This window comes from Protopterus annectens, chromosome 6.part0 (genome assembly GCF_019279795.1).
Source record: "Protopterus annectens isolate FY-2018-M chromosome 6.part0, PAN1.0, whole genome shotgun sequence".
Taxonomy (NCBI): Eukaryota; Metazoa; Chordata; order Ceratodontiformes; family Protopteridae; genus Protopterus; species Protopterus annectens.
This window is the reverse complement of record NC_056737.1, coordinates 740,201,848-740,217,096: the sequence shown is the minus strand read 5'-3', so window position 1 is coordinate 740,217,096 and position 15,249 is coordinate 740,201,848. Positions and strand designations below refer to the sequence as shown.

General features: G+C 43.8%; 1 protein-coding gene across 2 annotated transcripts in view; it reads left to right on the top strand.

Moving 5' to 3' along the window:
* TMEM260 (transmembrane protein 260) overlaps nucleotides 1-15,249 on the top strand; it is a 1,312,140-nt gene that overhangs the window by 557,793 nt on the left and 739,098 nt on the right. For both annotated transcript variants that reach the window (XM_044074429.1, XM_044074428.1), the window contains exon 4: nucleotides 2,316-2,493. In XM_044074429.1, the coding sequence (XP_043930364.1) occupies nucleotides 2,316-2,493 (178 nt within the window). The remainder of the gene's footprint in view (nucleotides 1-2,315; nucleotides 2,494-15,249) is intronic.

Here is a 15,249-nt window from a genome sequence, read left to right as displayed (position 1 = left end):
GTACGTGTTCCTTCCTCTGGCCTTTATTCCCAAGGTACTGATCAAAATAAGGGAGGAGAGACCAAAGGCCATTCTTATTGCTCCAGATTGGCCCAGACAGCATTGGTACCCCTTACTGCGCAGCCTGACCTTACAGCCCCCCAAGCAGCTTCCCCTGATCTCAGACCTCTTGGCCCAGGTGAGGGGGAAGATACTGCACTCAGACTTAGACTCTCAATCTTTTAGCATGGCTTATACCTTAAAAGCTAACAAGGAGGCCCTGATAAGCAAACAGGTCCTAGACATCATCACAGAGGCCAGAAGGCCCAGCACTAGAAAATCATATGCGGGAAATGGAAAATATTCTGCTCCTGGAGCCAGTCCAAAGGGGAGTCAGTACCTCCCATCCTTCCATCCCTCTTATCTTGGATTACCTAGCCGAGTTGCTCAATAGTGGCCTCTCTTTCTCCAGTATTAATATCCATGCCTCAGCCATTTCTGCCCATTACAGTTCAGACCCGGGGCTTCTAATATCAGACCTCCTAGAAGGCCTCCCACGCCACCCTGGGACCTGAATTATGTTCTAGAAAAGCTAACCTTACTTCCTTTCGAACCTGCTGCTTCTACAGAAATGAAATACCTCTCCTGGAAGACTGCCTTCCTACTAGCTATCACCTCAGCCAGAAGGGTATCAGAACTTCAGGCTCTCATGGCTGTTGAGCCCTTCATCATTTTTCATGCAGACAGGGTCTCCCTGAGGACTAACCCCTCCTTTATGCCCAAGGTGGTATCCAGTGTGACCCTCAACCAGGCCATACACCTACCCACCTTCTCTCGCAACCCTCAGAACAAGGGGGAAAGAATTCTACACTCACTAGACGTGCACAGACAACTCAGATACTGTCTGGACCATACCAAACCATTCAGAAAAACAGACCAACTACTTGTCAGCTTTGCCCCTGGGGCAGAGGGGAAGCCCATTTCCAAACAAACCATTTCCAAATTAATATCACACTGTATCCATTTCTGCTACAGACTACATGGGAACCCCTCCCCCAAGTCTGTTCTTACCCATTCCACTAGGGCAGCCTCAAACTTCCACAGCCTTCCTCAGAGGAGTCCCCACCAGGGACATCTTGGAAGCTGCCACCTGGACCTCTGTCCATACTTTTACAAAGCATTACCACATACCTCTTTTTCTAAGTCTAAGGCAGGGTTTGCCTCTGCAGTTCTGCAGGGCCTGCTGACCCATGCCTAGGACTCTAACCTATCCTTCCACCCCTCTCCTCTGCTGTGGGAATCCTCCCACAGGTGATGACTGCAGCAGTGAAACACGAAGAGCATAGTACAGTTGTGTACACTTACCATAAATGTCGATGTTCGAGTGTATTCACTGCTGCAGTCCTGGTTTCCCTCCCTCCGTCCCCCATATAGCATCTTCCCCTAGGGGGACATAAGCTTCCCACGATGGCTTTTAGCCACTAGGAACACTTTTCCTTATTTCCTTGTGCTTCTGACAGGTTAGGGCATGAAAAACTGATGTAGTGACGCAAAAAAAAAAATTGACTGGTATTTGGGCCGGCTGAGGGCTACCACAGCAGGGATAACCCACAGGTGATGACTGCAACAGTGAGTACACTCAAACATCTACATTTATGCTAAGTGTACACAACTGTACTTTTTATCCACTGTTGTGTGATTGTGGGCATGGTAAATGTAAGTTAGAGTGGTTGTGGGGTTCTCCCCCATATAGGGGGTGCAGGAGGGATCCCCCCTTAAAAAGCTTGTTCTGTTTGCTGAAAGTGGCTTGCAGTGAGATGTATTTTTTTTTTTGAGTATTTGAACACTGGACGAATGTTCAATTTATTGTCATGAATCTGTCCTACTCAGGGTACAGTATCTATAGAAATGAGTACCAACATTCATAGCAACATTAGTTTTACTTAAATATGTAACTTGTATTTTTGCACCCTGTTTTTTTTATTGCCTTGTTAAAGCCTTTTTGTTCCCTTTGATGCCATTACAAGGGGTACCAGCTTGGCTGTGTATGGGGAGGATTTGTGTTGATTCTGTGACATGCATTATGATAATGGTTATGTTTTTTTAAGAAAAGCAGCTCATAGAAATATTGTTGTATTGTATCCATTTCCTATAAAGAATTCTGCATCCCTATCAAGATCTGATGAAGAGCTAAACTGTTGTTTTCTTGTTAAATGAACTGCTTCAAGTTTAAAATGAAATGGTTGATTTGGTGCTGTTTTGCTTACATATTTTTATGCTGAGGAGAACATATTCTTATTTTGCGAACTAAGGTATTTTGTTATCTGTATTTGCAGACTTTCCAGTTCACATGCTGGAGGGATCCTTGCTGCCGGGGTGTTTGCATTTTCTCGATTAACATGGCAGTGGTCCATCGCAGCAGAGGTTTTCAGCTTAAACAATCTGTTTGTGAGTTTACTAATGGCTCTCACTGTGTGTTTTGGAAAAGCAAGCACAGCAGAAGAAAGAGCAAAAGTAAGCCTACATAACAGCATGATATTGTATTTTATTTTCTATATTAAATATTGCCAAACATGCATAAAAATGGCTTTTTAAATGTTTAGTAACTATTCTTTGTAACTCATCGCAAGGTACTTTACATGGTTTATTTTTTGAAGTGCATTAAAATCTCTTTGTTAACATACACACCAGACTAAATAGCTGCTTAAAACTCATCTTTAAACTCATGCATCAAATTTGTTTCATTATGCATATGTATAGCGTTGATGGGTTGGTAAACTATTGATGAAGTGTTAGCATAGTGCATATTTTTGCTAGTAGATTGACTACGAAGTCTGGTGGTTAAAGAGTCAGCTAAAGTAAGGAAGGACTGCAGATGGACTTTCTGTGACCAGACTGGATAGCACAATAACTACAAACCAGTGACCACTACATGGGTATAGTAATGACAAGCTTTAAACTCTGGTGAATTAACAGCAGTAAAAACAGAAACAGGAGCCATTCTACAACAGTACATTGAAATTCATGTGAACTGTATGCCTCACAGCCATTGATTAATGTATGCCAGAAACCTGCTAGTGTAGTTATATGGGCAGACTGAACCTGATGAGGAAGAAAAAAAGTTCTCAGGGATAGTGATACTTTCCTGTTTCTTATAACTGCTGGAAGCTAATTTGTAAACTCTACATTCATTTCAGTACTGATTACCAAATAAACTGCCAGGGGTACATGGAGGCCTTGTGGTGTGGATTGTCCCATAGTACATTTTTTTGTAACCTCCAGTTCAAGACCCTGTCACTCCCTGGGGTTTTACATTTGTGCTCCAAATTTTGGTCAGCCCTCCTTTTGAGCCTTCATCCACAGATTTTTTTCTGAAAGGATGGGGTTACGCTCAGGACTGATCTTTCCTTTTTGCCCCAAGAGTCCCCTCAGAATCTACTTTGAACCAGGTCATTCACGTGCCTGTGTTTTTTTCTGAATTTTAGCAATGAGTGGGAATTTTTGTTGCACTATCTTGGATGTTCATAGACAGATGAGGTTATATATAGACAGAACAAAAACTTTTAGGAAATCTAAATAAACCTTTATTTCTTTGTTCAAGGCCAGACTGGCTAGACCAGTGTCGAAAGCAGCCCTATCCAAATGTCTATCTGATTGCATTTTTTTGTGTACAGGTTGAATGGAAAGTCCTTGTCAGCTGAACCCAAAGGTAATTTCACCAGAGCAGTTTCTACTTCCATGCAATTGCAGTATCCTTCCTTCACCAAGAATGATGCCACAATATAGAGACAAGATGATCAGCTTTAACAATTGGCTTAATGTCTGGTGTCATTCAAAGGGGATCCAGTGTCTGTCTGCCTGGGATGACATGCTTGACAAGCCACGCTGCTTCGCAAGGGACGGCTTGCACCTGTCACCCCTGGGATTCCGGATATTGGCTAAGGCTCTTGCCACCCCCATAGTGCCTTTTTTAGGAAAGGCTCAAATTCTAAACCTACCACCCTAGAAAACAAAAATGGGAAGAAACTGAGGGTAATGCTGCTCAATGCCAGAAGTCTAAATCTCAAAATGCACGCACTCGAGGCCCTTCTCAGTATGGAGAACATCGATGTCTGTGCTGTAACTGAAACCTGGTTCAAGGCTCCTGAGAGCACCCTGGCACTATTAGGTTTTACCTCAGATCACACCACAAAAGGAGGGGGTGTATCCATATTCATAAAGGATACCCACACCTCCAGGTTGGTGGCAATGCACGAAGCTTCGGAAACCATCCAGGTGCAACTAACCATAGGCAAAACTGCTCTACAAATTGTAGCATGCTACAGGCCACCCTCTCAAACTCAGGAACCCCACACAGCCTTCCTGAAGACACTGGAGGGTATAAATGTATCTCCAAACACCATCATATTGGGTGACTTCAACTACCCGAATATAGACTGGGAACATTACTCAAGCCCTAACTTTCTAGCCCAACGGTTCCTGGAGTTCATAAATTCAAATGCCATGGAACAGCTAGTCACTGTTCCCACGAGAGGAGAAAATATACTAGATCTCATTGTCACAAACATGGGGACAAAATGCTCCACACCGGAAGTATATCCCTCATTGGTGAGATCTGATCATAAACTAATCTCACTGGAAATCCACATCCCGCCCCCACCCCAAACAAAAAAACCATAGTGAAGAACTTCTCTAAAGCAAACTTCACACTACTCAAGACTGGTGTGGTATCCTTCAAGGCCCCTGAGCCAGAGGAAACCACAACCCAAGCTGCGGAAGCCCTTACAAATGCCTTCTATGAACACCTCCAGGACTACATGGATCAGGCAATCCCAAATAAAACCAAGACTCTTTCCACAAAGGGCAAACGTCCAGTCTGGTGGACCCCAGCCATTAACAAACTTTACAATAAGAGGAGAAAGCTATTACATGATAGAACAAAATCCGTAAAAGGGAAGTCACCCCTGATCATTATTAGTAAAAAATACGAGCACTCATAAAATCAACTAAGGCCAATTTTGAGAGAAAAATTGCCATGGATTCAAAGGACAATCATAAGGCCTTTTTCAGCTATGTTAGGAACCTGGGTGGAAACTCCCAGATATGCTCAGAATTAGTCCAAAATGATACAAAAATCACTGAACCCACAGACATTGCCAACATACTGGCAGACAGGTTCAGTGCAAACTTCACCCCTCTCCCCTAAAGGAGAGATAACTATCCCAGCCGAGTGTAGCCTCCCGGACATCTCAAATGCGCAGGTGAAAGCTGCTCTCTAAAGCTAAAAACACAGCATCAATGGGACCGGATGGTGTCCCCGGCTGTGTGCTACACGAGCTAAATGAGGAATTAAACCCGCACATAAGGCAGCTGTTTAATCTCAGCCTTACCACAGGATACGTGCCCAAGGAGTGGCGTGACGGCAACTGTGGTCCCACTCCACAAAGGCGGCGCCTCACGGACCCTGGTAATTACCGCCCCATAAGCTTAACAAGTCTAGTCTGCAAAGCTATGGAGAGGATCATAATGGAGCTCATAAACAAAGATATAGGGGACTTGCAGACATTGGACCCGACCCAGTTTGGCTTTGTCAAGGGAAGATCATGCCTTTTGAACTTGGTCGACTTCTTGAAACAGTCACCAAGGCCATTGATGAGGTGAAGGAAGTCCATACAGCCTACCTTGCCCTTGCACAGGCTTTGCACACAATACCCCACTCGGGTATTGTAGAAAAACTTACCAGCTTAAATGTAAACCCATATGTCACAAGATGGGTTGCAAACTGGCTTAAGGACAGAACCCACAGGGTTAGAGTTGCTGGCGCTGTGTCAGACTCCAAGCCGGTCACAAGTGGTGTCCCACAGGGCTCGGTCCTTGGCCCTCTATTGTTTGGCATCTACTTCTCAGAAGTACAGGCCAACATGGGAGGACTTTGGCTGACAAAGTTTGCAGACGACTGCAAACTGGGCCATAGTGGAAAGTGCATCGGACACGGATATCCTTCAGAAGGGACTCACAGAAACAGATAGCTGGTGCCAGAGCCATGGCCTGAAGTTAAACGCCAAAAATGTATAGTCATACCCTTCGGGAAAAACAAGGTAACCCCAAGCTACCATATAGGTGGCAATCCACTAAGCACAGAAGAGGTTATCAGGGACCTGGGGACCCAGGTTGACAGTGGCCTTTCTTTTGACACTCACGTTGCTAAAGTGGTTAGAAAGACCTTCTACATTGCCCACCTGATCATGAAGGGATTCACATCCAGATCTAGTGAGGTCATTGTTCCCCTGTACTCTTCACTTATCAGACCAATGATCGAGTACAATGCCCCATTCGGGATGTATCTCACCCGACATCTGCAGCAATTGGAGAGACCCCAAAAGTTCCTCGCCAAAAGGATAAAGGAATCCAAAATCTGTCATATGCTGCCAGATTGAAGAAACTACAGCTCTATTCAGTCGCATACCGTCTGCTCAGAGGTGACATGTGCCTGACATACAAGGCCATGTCCAACCCGGAATTAATGGACATGCTCCACCTCAAAAAATCCAAATCCACCAAAACCACTAGAGCAAGCGACTTATACCTTAGCACGGATATAAATAGGACGTGCTGGAGGGATAGATTTATCACTCAGAGACTCCCTATGCTGTGGAATAAAATCCCGGTCCATGTGAGGCAGAGCACTTCGCTAACTCTGTTCAAGAGAAATCTAGACCTGTGGATGGGAGATCGTAGGTTTACCCCGGGAATCATCTCTGTGTCACTGCTGGACAGAGGCACAACAAACTAATGGGCACAGTATTTTTTCATATAAGGGGTGGCGTAAGCCACAAAAATTTGGGCTAGGCTTATAAATGCCTTAGGGCAGATAGCCTAGTATAAACCTATGAACCTATGGCTTTTTTCTCCAGGTCCTCGATTGATGACATTTGTGCTGCTGCTACTTGAGCTAGTACTCATATGTTTGTGTCCCATTACAAATTGAATGTTCAGTCGTGTCAAGGGCCTTCTTTGGTTCCACCATTCTAAGTAGTGTTCTCTCCTAGAACCTGCCTAAGATGTTAGGTGTTTTGGATCTCTGTCCCACAAGCTGAAGCCAAACAGAAATATTGGACATAAACGTTATGTACTTAACATAATGATACATCCATACTGTCTGTTTTTGTCTGGTTCAGCCATTCCTCCCTCCTGTTCCCCCTCATTTTTTGGGTTTGTTATTCACCATGTCAAAAGCAACCAAGCTTTTGGAGTTTCCCACTTTAGGTTCTATGCTAAACTTCAGTAGTGGTTCTTACTTGTTTAATTTTGTTTGAGAGGCAAACTTGATTTGAGGGAGTGAGATGGGAATGAGGTATCCTGGGTAGAGGAGGTGGATCTGATAACCCACAGGTTGAACCAGACTGAAACAGACAACTCAAATCTATCATTATGGTAACTACATAACTTTTGATCTGATGTTGCTCATTTTCATTTGATTCAATGAATGGGACTCTAATTGAACTCACATCTGCCCCTGGCACTTCCAAACTTTCGGATGCAGGGCTCTGACCTCTCCCCTACTTTAATTCCCTTATCAGCCTCCATTTACCTCAGGTCTTGCTTGCCATTTCAACCAGTCACAGAGACTCTGATCCCCACACTGGGATAAGTGTTTTTTGTTAATTTTCCTAGAGAATTACTTAGCTGTACCCTTGTAATTATCACCTCCCCTATCTTGTACACATTACCAAAAAATATATATATTATGTATCTCTTCTGCTTTGTACATTTTATAGGTCTTTTAAAAGTTAGAATTTAGTGTAGTTTTGATAGTAGTAAAGGTTTGTAGTTGCGGTTTTTGTATCAGATTTAGTGGCTGGCTTGTTTCTTTTCTTCAGCTTATTCCTCTATAGGCAAACAAATATCTGCTAAGAGTTTTAAAAAGTATGCTAAATGTGGCCATTAAATTCTCCCACAAGACTCCCACTCCCTTTGTGTGTACTTTCTGGTAGTGGCACATCTAGACACGGAATTTGAAGCCTGTGCTTCTTTTGGCCACAAAGCCCTTCAGAGCAGAAGGGATAAATTGATAGTAAAGGGTCTTCTTCCTGCTCTGTTGAGTAAATGTGTGTCGTCTTCTGCTTCTTTGACTCCTAAGGACAATAGGAAAGGGAAAGAAGCTCCAAAAGAGAATGACTCTACTCTCAAAGTAAGACTCATGAGAAGAGCATTGAGAGACACAGAAAATGGTCCCCAGTCCCCCCAACCTCTGCTTGTCCGACACCAAAAATTCTGAAGTCTTTGGATCTGAAGCCTCTGATCCATTCATCTTCCCCACCTTGATTTTGTTTCTCCAGCATCAGTTAGCCCTTGGCTTCACTTTCCAGTTTTGCAACATTGATTCAGGGTATCCTCATTTGCTTCTTCCAGATCTGCCCATTCTTTGAGGAGCCTTACCAATGTCAACAGAGTGATGCAGAGATTCCTTTGGGCATAGATGCAGTTGGGGGTCCTCCTGACCCCATCCCCTCTGGTAGAATTGGGAACATTGCCATCAACCCCCCCCCCCCATGATTCTGTTGCAGCTACAACCTTTGGATTAGGAGCCAAGTATCACCTGAGCACTGACATGGACTACGATGGTTCCTTCCACTTCAACCTTGACTATTACCCAGTCTGTTTTGACTCTGACTGTATCGGACTGAGACAAGAGTTGGAACTGAAGCTTTGGGGTCGGTGTTCGGGGATGCATCAACTGTGAAACTGTCATTGCTGTCCCTTACTTATGAGTCATCAGCTGCAGACAGCTTGGCTCCTATGTTGGCCTCGGAGTTGGGGTGGGTTGGAGTGTCAGGATTTCTGCCTCTTCCACCCATTAGAAAGACTTTGTCTCTGATTTCCTCCACAGCTTTCAAGGCCTTTCACCGGGTCCTCTCAAAATTGAGGAAAGAGGTACCTCCATCTTATTTGGATCTGAGCCGACCTCCAATGTATTTTGCTCTGGAATCTGCACTTTTTTGTTGACAGGGACAGCCAACTTCAAAGTTTTTGGGGAAATTCTCTCCTTGAGCTTGCAGTCTGATTTAAGACCTATTGCCAGATGTTTCCCAATGACTGGTATGTAGAAAACAGACTTGCAAATGGAAGTATTTGGATTCATCCCCAGAATCCATCACAAAAGATACAGATTTCGATGAAAGGGAGGGTTCCCCAAGATCCCTTTTTGGAGATGTCTCTTTTGGCAAAATCATAGAACTAGTGAAACAGGGAGGCGGATGGCCCACCATTACACCTTCCCTGGAAGAATCCATGTTCCTGGAGGCTTTTGGAGCTGGTTCTTCTACTACCTGGGTGGTTCCTTCCCTGGCGCTCACTTTGATTTGGTGGCTCAGTAGGTTTGGAAGGAGCTCGATAGAGCAAGGCCAATATAGAAAAAGCAGACAATATTTTATCAGCACCAAAAGACAGAGCTCATTGGAGTAAAGGTCCTCTGTAGATGCCATGGTCGTAGCAGCAGCCACAAAGAAAGAACTCTCCAAAGAGAGCTCCTCTGTCCATCCCCCTAACAGGGAATTGTGGGTTCTGGACAGATTTGAAAAGTGGGTGTACACCTAAACAACTTTTTTCCTAAGAGAGCTGAACTATCTTGCCAACATTATTTGATTCCAAAGAGATTTGACCAAGGATATCAGCAATTCTCTGTCATGTAATTTGCCTGTGGATATCCAGAAGACCATGGAATCCCACCTGTCTACCTTATCTTCTGTCTCAAATGTTTCCATGCACCTGTTTTCAAATGCAGCTCATGGAACAGCCAGGGCAGCAAGTACTGATATAGCTGTACACTGCCATGCCTGGATGTGGTTGTATGATTTTTGCAGAATGCTTTAAGATGTTCTTTGTTAATGCCCCGCCCCCTTTTTTGATACTGCCTTATTTGTTCCTAATATTGAAGGAATGCTCAACAAAAGCAAACAGGACAATAAAACCCCATCTGCCATTGGAATCTGCTTCTCTACTCCTCAGAGAACCTTCTCTAGGCATTGAGCAGGAGGGAAGAAGATGTTCTGGAAATCTCAGTGCTTTAACCCGGATGATTCTTCAAACCCCTCCCCTTGTGGCAGATGAGGGGATAACTTTAATGGAAGTTGCCCTAGAGGCATAGGCAATCTGCAGAACCAAGGATTTTGTAGCCCCTTTTTCTGAAAAATCCTTTCAATGCTCTTGAAGGGTTGCTGAACTGTTACACTTTGGGGGCAGTTATCCCTTTGCCCTCAAAACTGGTGGGCCATCACTTCCAGTTCTTGGGTGTTGAGGTTAATACCAAGAGGATACAGAATCCTATTTCCATACATATCTCAGATGAAAGACAAGATTCCCTTCGTGCCACCCCATCAGCTGAAATCCTAAATAACAGAAGTAGCAAAGCTGTTGGAAATAAGAGCCATCCAGCAGGTCCCATCATACCTGATTGGATCTGATATCCTACCGCAGGTTCTTTTTAGTTCCAAAGAAGACAGGGTACCTAAGGCTTATATTTGACCTAAGTCATTTAAAACAATATGTGATGCAGGCAAAATTCTGGATGGTCGTTGGTTCAGTTCATTTTACCCCTACTCAGGATGAATGAGTGGATGTGCTCAGTAGATCTCTATAATGCCTATTGTCATGTAAAGATACACAGGCATTCCAGTAGGTTTCTCTGTTTCAGACTGGAAGCAAATAATTTTCAATTTAGAGTTCTGCGCTTTGAACTCACTACAACTCCCCGGGTGTTTACCAAATGCATGGCAGCAGTAACAGCCTTCCTCGGACTGCAAAGGTTCCAGGTATTCCTTTACTAAGGTGATTGGCTCCAAATCACTCTGCTCATGGATCTATTGATTCTCCAAAGGGACCTCTTACTCCAGTTACTTAACAGCTTTGGCATTACTGTCAGTCTGCAAAATAATAATTTGGCACTAGCTCAATTCATACAATTTATCAGATGCCACCTAGACACCACAACACAGATAGCCACCCTACTACAACACAGGATTCTCTACATCCATTAGTCAACAAAACAAGTCCCCATTAGCAACAGCATGGCTAATTCTAAAACTTCTAGGGCTATGGCATCAGCCATCACCTTGCTTCCTATGTCAAGATTTTACATGAGGGTTCTCAAATGGACCCTTTCAGTTCAGTGGTCACAGCTTTATTACCCCCTCAACACTCCAATCAGACTGACCTCAATGTGCAGAACTCAAATCAAATGGTGGAAAAGGACTTGTTAGCAGCTTGCCCATTCTCTCCACTTCCTCCTACAACACTAGCTACCATGGATGCTTCCATTGTAGGATGGGTGGGGCCATTATGAAGGAAAGACTGTCCAAAGTACTTGACACTATAAGAGACCAGCCATCAGATTAGTGTCCTGAAAATGAGGCCAGTCCTTGTGATGTTGCAGGCATTTCATGACCGTCTTTATATGGGTGTGATTTCAGTTCAGACAGAAAATTTGTCAGTGGTCTGGTACATCAACAAGCAGGGGAAACGACATTTTACCCATTATGTCAAGAAGCCAGCCATGAGGGTTTGGCTATGGACGATGACTTCCTGTTGGCAAAATATATCCTGGGGAACTCCAGTGTACTAGCAGACAGACTGAACAGGAGCATTATTTTGCCTCACAGTTGGGTCCCTCAATCAAACAGTGGTGAACAAAATCTTCAGTTGCTATGACCTGTTTGCTTCCTACCTGAACAACAAATTCAACAGTTATTTTTCCCTAGTCCCTGTACAGGGTTAGTCACCAAAAGACACTCTGTTCTGTAGTTGGTCTCTGGGTCTCCTTTAAGCCTCCACTCCATTTCCCTTGATTATGAAGTTCTTTCAGAAAGCCAGAAGGTGCAAGACCATAGTGATACTCATTGCCCCTTATTGGCCTTGACACATCTGTTTCCCGTATGTCTGGTCTCACCCTCTTTATCCATCCTGGATGCTGGCTTACAAGCCAAACTTGATCTCCTGTCCTTCCAGACATCCTCTCCCAGACCTATAGACCCTGAAATTAACCACTTGGTTACTCCAATTCTAATGATGGACAGGTACATCAGGTTTTCAGAAAATGTAGACCTGATGTTGTCATTTTCATTCATTCCTCAACAGATGGGTTTGGATCTTACCATCTGATCTGACTCTGCTGCTTTTTCCAAGTCATGGAACACTGAAAGCTCTTGAACTCCTCCCTTATCCATAATACACTAGTCCCCTATCATACTTAAGATTTTGTTTGCTGCCTTCACATATGGATGTGGTGGCTGACTAGCTCTCGAATTGGAACTTCTTTATAGGGAGTAAAATATTTATATATATAACTTTCTCTTCTTTTTGACTACATCCACTCTTGCCCTTCCTACACTTTTTCAGTGCATCTGTATCAATACCATTGTTGGTATTTCCTGTCCTTTTCCTTTTCCCTTACCGTTGTGGTAAACTCTTGAAGATACCATTGCTGGTAATACTTTCCCTATTTTATAACTGTTTATAAGTTAAAAAAAACTTCTTCCTACCTTGTCTGTTTCTCTTGGTTAATAGTTATTGGTTAATAGTTATGTCTGAGGAAACCTTCGAGTTTTAAAAAATTTAAGGCTTGTGGCCATAAAAATCCATTGTCAGTTGCACATGAGTTGTGCATTTATTGCTTAGGCCTGGCCTCTTTGAACTTAGCATGGGATATTTGTAAGGGTTTTAATCTAAGGACCCTTATTGATTGTAAAAATAAACTGATTTTAAGAGGGTTGATGCCTTCTTCTTCTTCTTCTTACTCTGACGCAGCATCTGGTGCTCAACCTCCCTAACAAAGGTGACAGAAAAGAAGCCAAGATGCATCCATCAGGCTCTTCAGGTTCTTCTGCTCTGATTTTGGAACCGCCTCTGAAAGTATCCGAAACATAAGATCCAATTCAGTCGAATCCAAAGATCAAACCATCCGATCTGACTACTTCGGTCAGATCCAAAATCTATGACATCGGGTCCGACTCCTTCAGATGTGAAGAAACACAGACAGGTGTCCTTGGATCCGATATCTTCCCATCTCCTTTCCTGGAAAGATGTCACCACTCTGACTTCATTCATTGCTTCCTTGTATCATTCTTCTAGATGTCTGACTAAATCAGATGTGGATAAGATGATGAGGAATTTTCTGTCGACGCAAATACAAAAGGGGGCACTCCCGGATCCTGCCCCATTGAGTCCGGAGACCTTCATTAGTACTAGCCCATTTATATTAGTCTCCTTCTCCAATCTGACCTTTGGTTTTGGAGCAGTTGGATCTGAGGATTCTGGGTCCATCTGTATTGGAGCCAAAGACCCTTATGTCTTCTACGCTGAAACCATCTCTGAGTGGACTGTCTCCAAGCATGTTGGAGCCAGATGACTCTCTGAGCAGTAGCATCAGCACCAGATCCGGGGTGTTGGAGTTGACTTCAAGATTGTTGGGGCTGTCTCTGCCCCTTGGTGCTTTGGCTGTGGACAGCTCGACCTCAACCCATGCTTTTAGTGGTTTGCCTTCAGGTCAGAAGGACCCGATGGTTTGGAAGCATTTCTTCTCAAAGCCGTCGGTTTCTTTCTCTCTGAGGCATTCTGCTTTAGAGATAATGGAAATAATTTTCTCTGCTCCAAGAGAAAGAACATATCCACCTTCCTTGAATCCTACTTCCCAGACCCAGTTGTCTTTGCATCTGGAACCTCAACTTCCTGTGCCACAGGGATGAGGAACTCAAAGTCTCCAGGATACCCTGCAGAGTATATTGATTTATTTGAAATTTTCCAGAGCACCTTTCTGAAAAAGTCCATAGAAAGAGAAAGTGTAAAAGGAGGGACTTAGACTCTTTTCAAGAGTCTGTCACAGAAGATACTGATTTCAATAAAGAATGGTTCCCGAGACCACCTTTTGATGTCTCATTTGGAGACATACTGGAGATCCTCAAGCAAAAGGGTGTTTTTTCATCCGACAACCCTTCCCAAGAAATCAGTATCCCTGGAACCTTTAGGGTTAGCCCATTTACCCAGTGGATGACTCTACCTGCTGATGAGCTCATTGGTTTAATTTATCTATGGATGTGTGGATGTGGAAGGAACCTGACTCTGTTGAGCCAATCCCAAAGAGATCACACAGAATCTTGGCACCAGCCAAGGACAGAGATTTTTGGAGCAAAGGAGTACAGGTTCCATGGTCATAGAGGCAGCCTCTTAAAAGGAACTTCCAGAACAAAGTTCCTCTGTTCATCCCCTTACCAGGGAGTCTAGGGTCTGGACAGATTTGAGAAGCATGTACATGCTTTAGCAACTTTTGCTCTTTGGTCATTCAATTATTTGGCACACTTCACCAGACTCCAGAGGGATTTGATTAAAGAACTTTCCAAATCCCTCTCTGGGACCAGTACTGCTAAGGCAGAAAGCTCAGTTGTTTCACAGTTGGCCACACTACAGTCTATTTCAAACTCATCCAGGAGGCTCATCTCACATGCAGCTGAAGGTACCTCATGAGTGGTGTGTTCAGGCATTTTCACTAGGAGGCATGCCTGGATGTGCCTGTGTGATTCTGCGGAGCCCTTAAAGTCTTCCTTTGTCAGTGCTTCCTTTGACACAAGTTCTTTGTTTGGTCCCAAAGTTAAAGACACGCTACCAGGTGTGAGCAGGAAGATAAAACCCTGTCTACTGTAGGCATATATTTTTTGACTCCTCAGAGGACTTTTTCTAGGAATCAGTGAATTAGTAGAAAAATGTGGTTCAGAAAGTCCCATGGCCCCTTCTAAGATCCACGTGGAGACAGTTGCCCCAGAGGCAGAGGGGGGAACTCTAAGGGAAGACACCACTCATGCAGCAGAGGCCCACAAAATCAAGGGTCTAAGAATTCTTTCTTTGACAGATCCTATCAGTACTCCTGAAAGGAGGCCCTATTGTCCACCTCCAGAGCCAGTTGGGGTTCGTTTATCCCTGCACCAGAGAGGCTGGCTAGTGATTACAAAAGATTAATGGGTGCTGAGGATTATTTCCAAAGGTTATGTAATACACTTTTTCGTATCCCCTTAACAGTAAACAAAATTCTTAATTTTCCACCCACTCAGAGGAAAGCGGCAGCACTAGAAATATAAAAGCTACTAGAGAAAAAAAATCATTCAAGAGGTCCCCCCAGACCAGAAAGAGTCAAGAACTTGCTCATTATTTTTTTTAGTGCCAAAAAAAATGGGGCACTGGAGACCAATTTTGGAGTTCAGTAATCTGAACAAGTCAGTGCAGTAC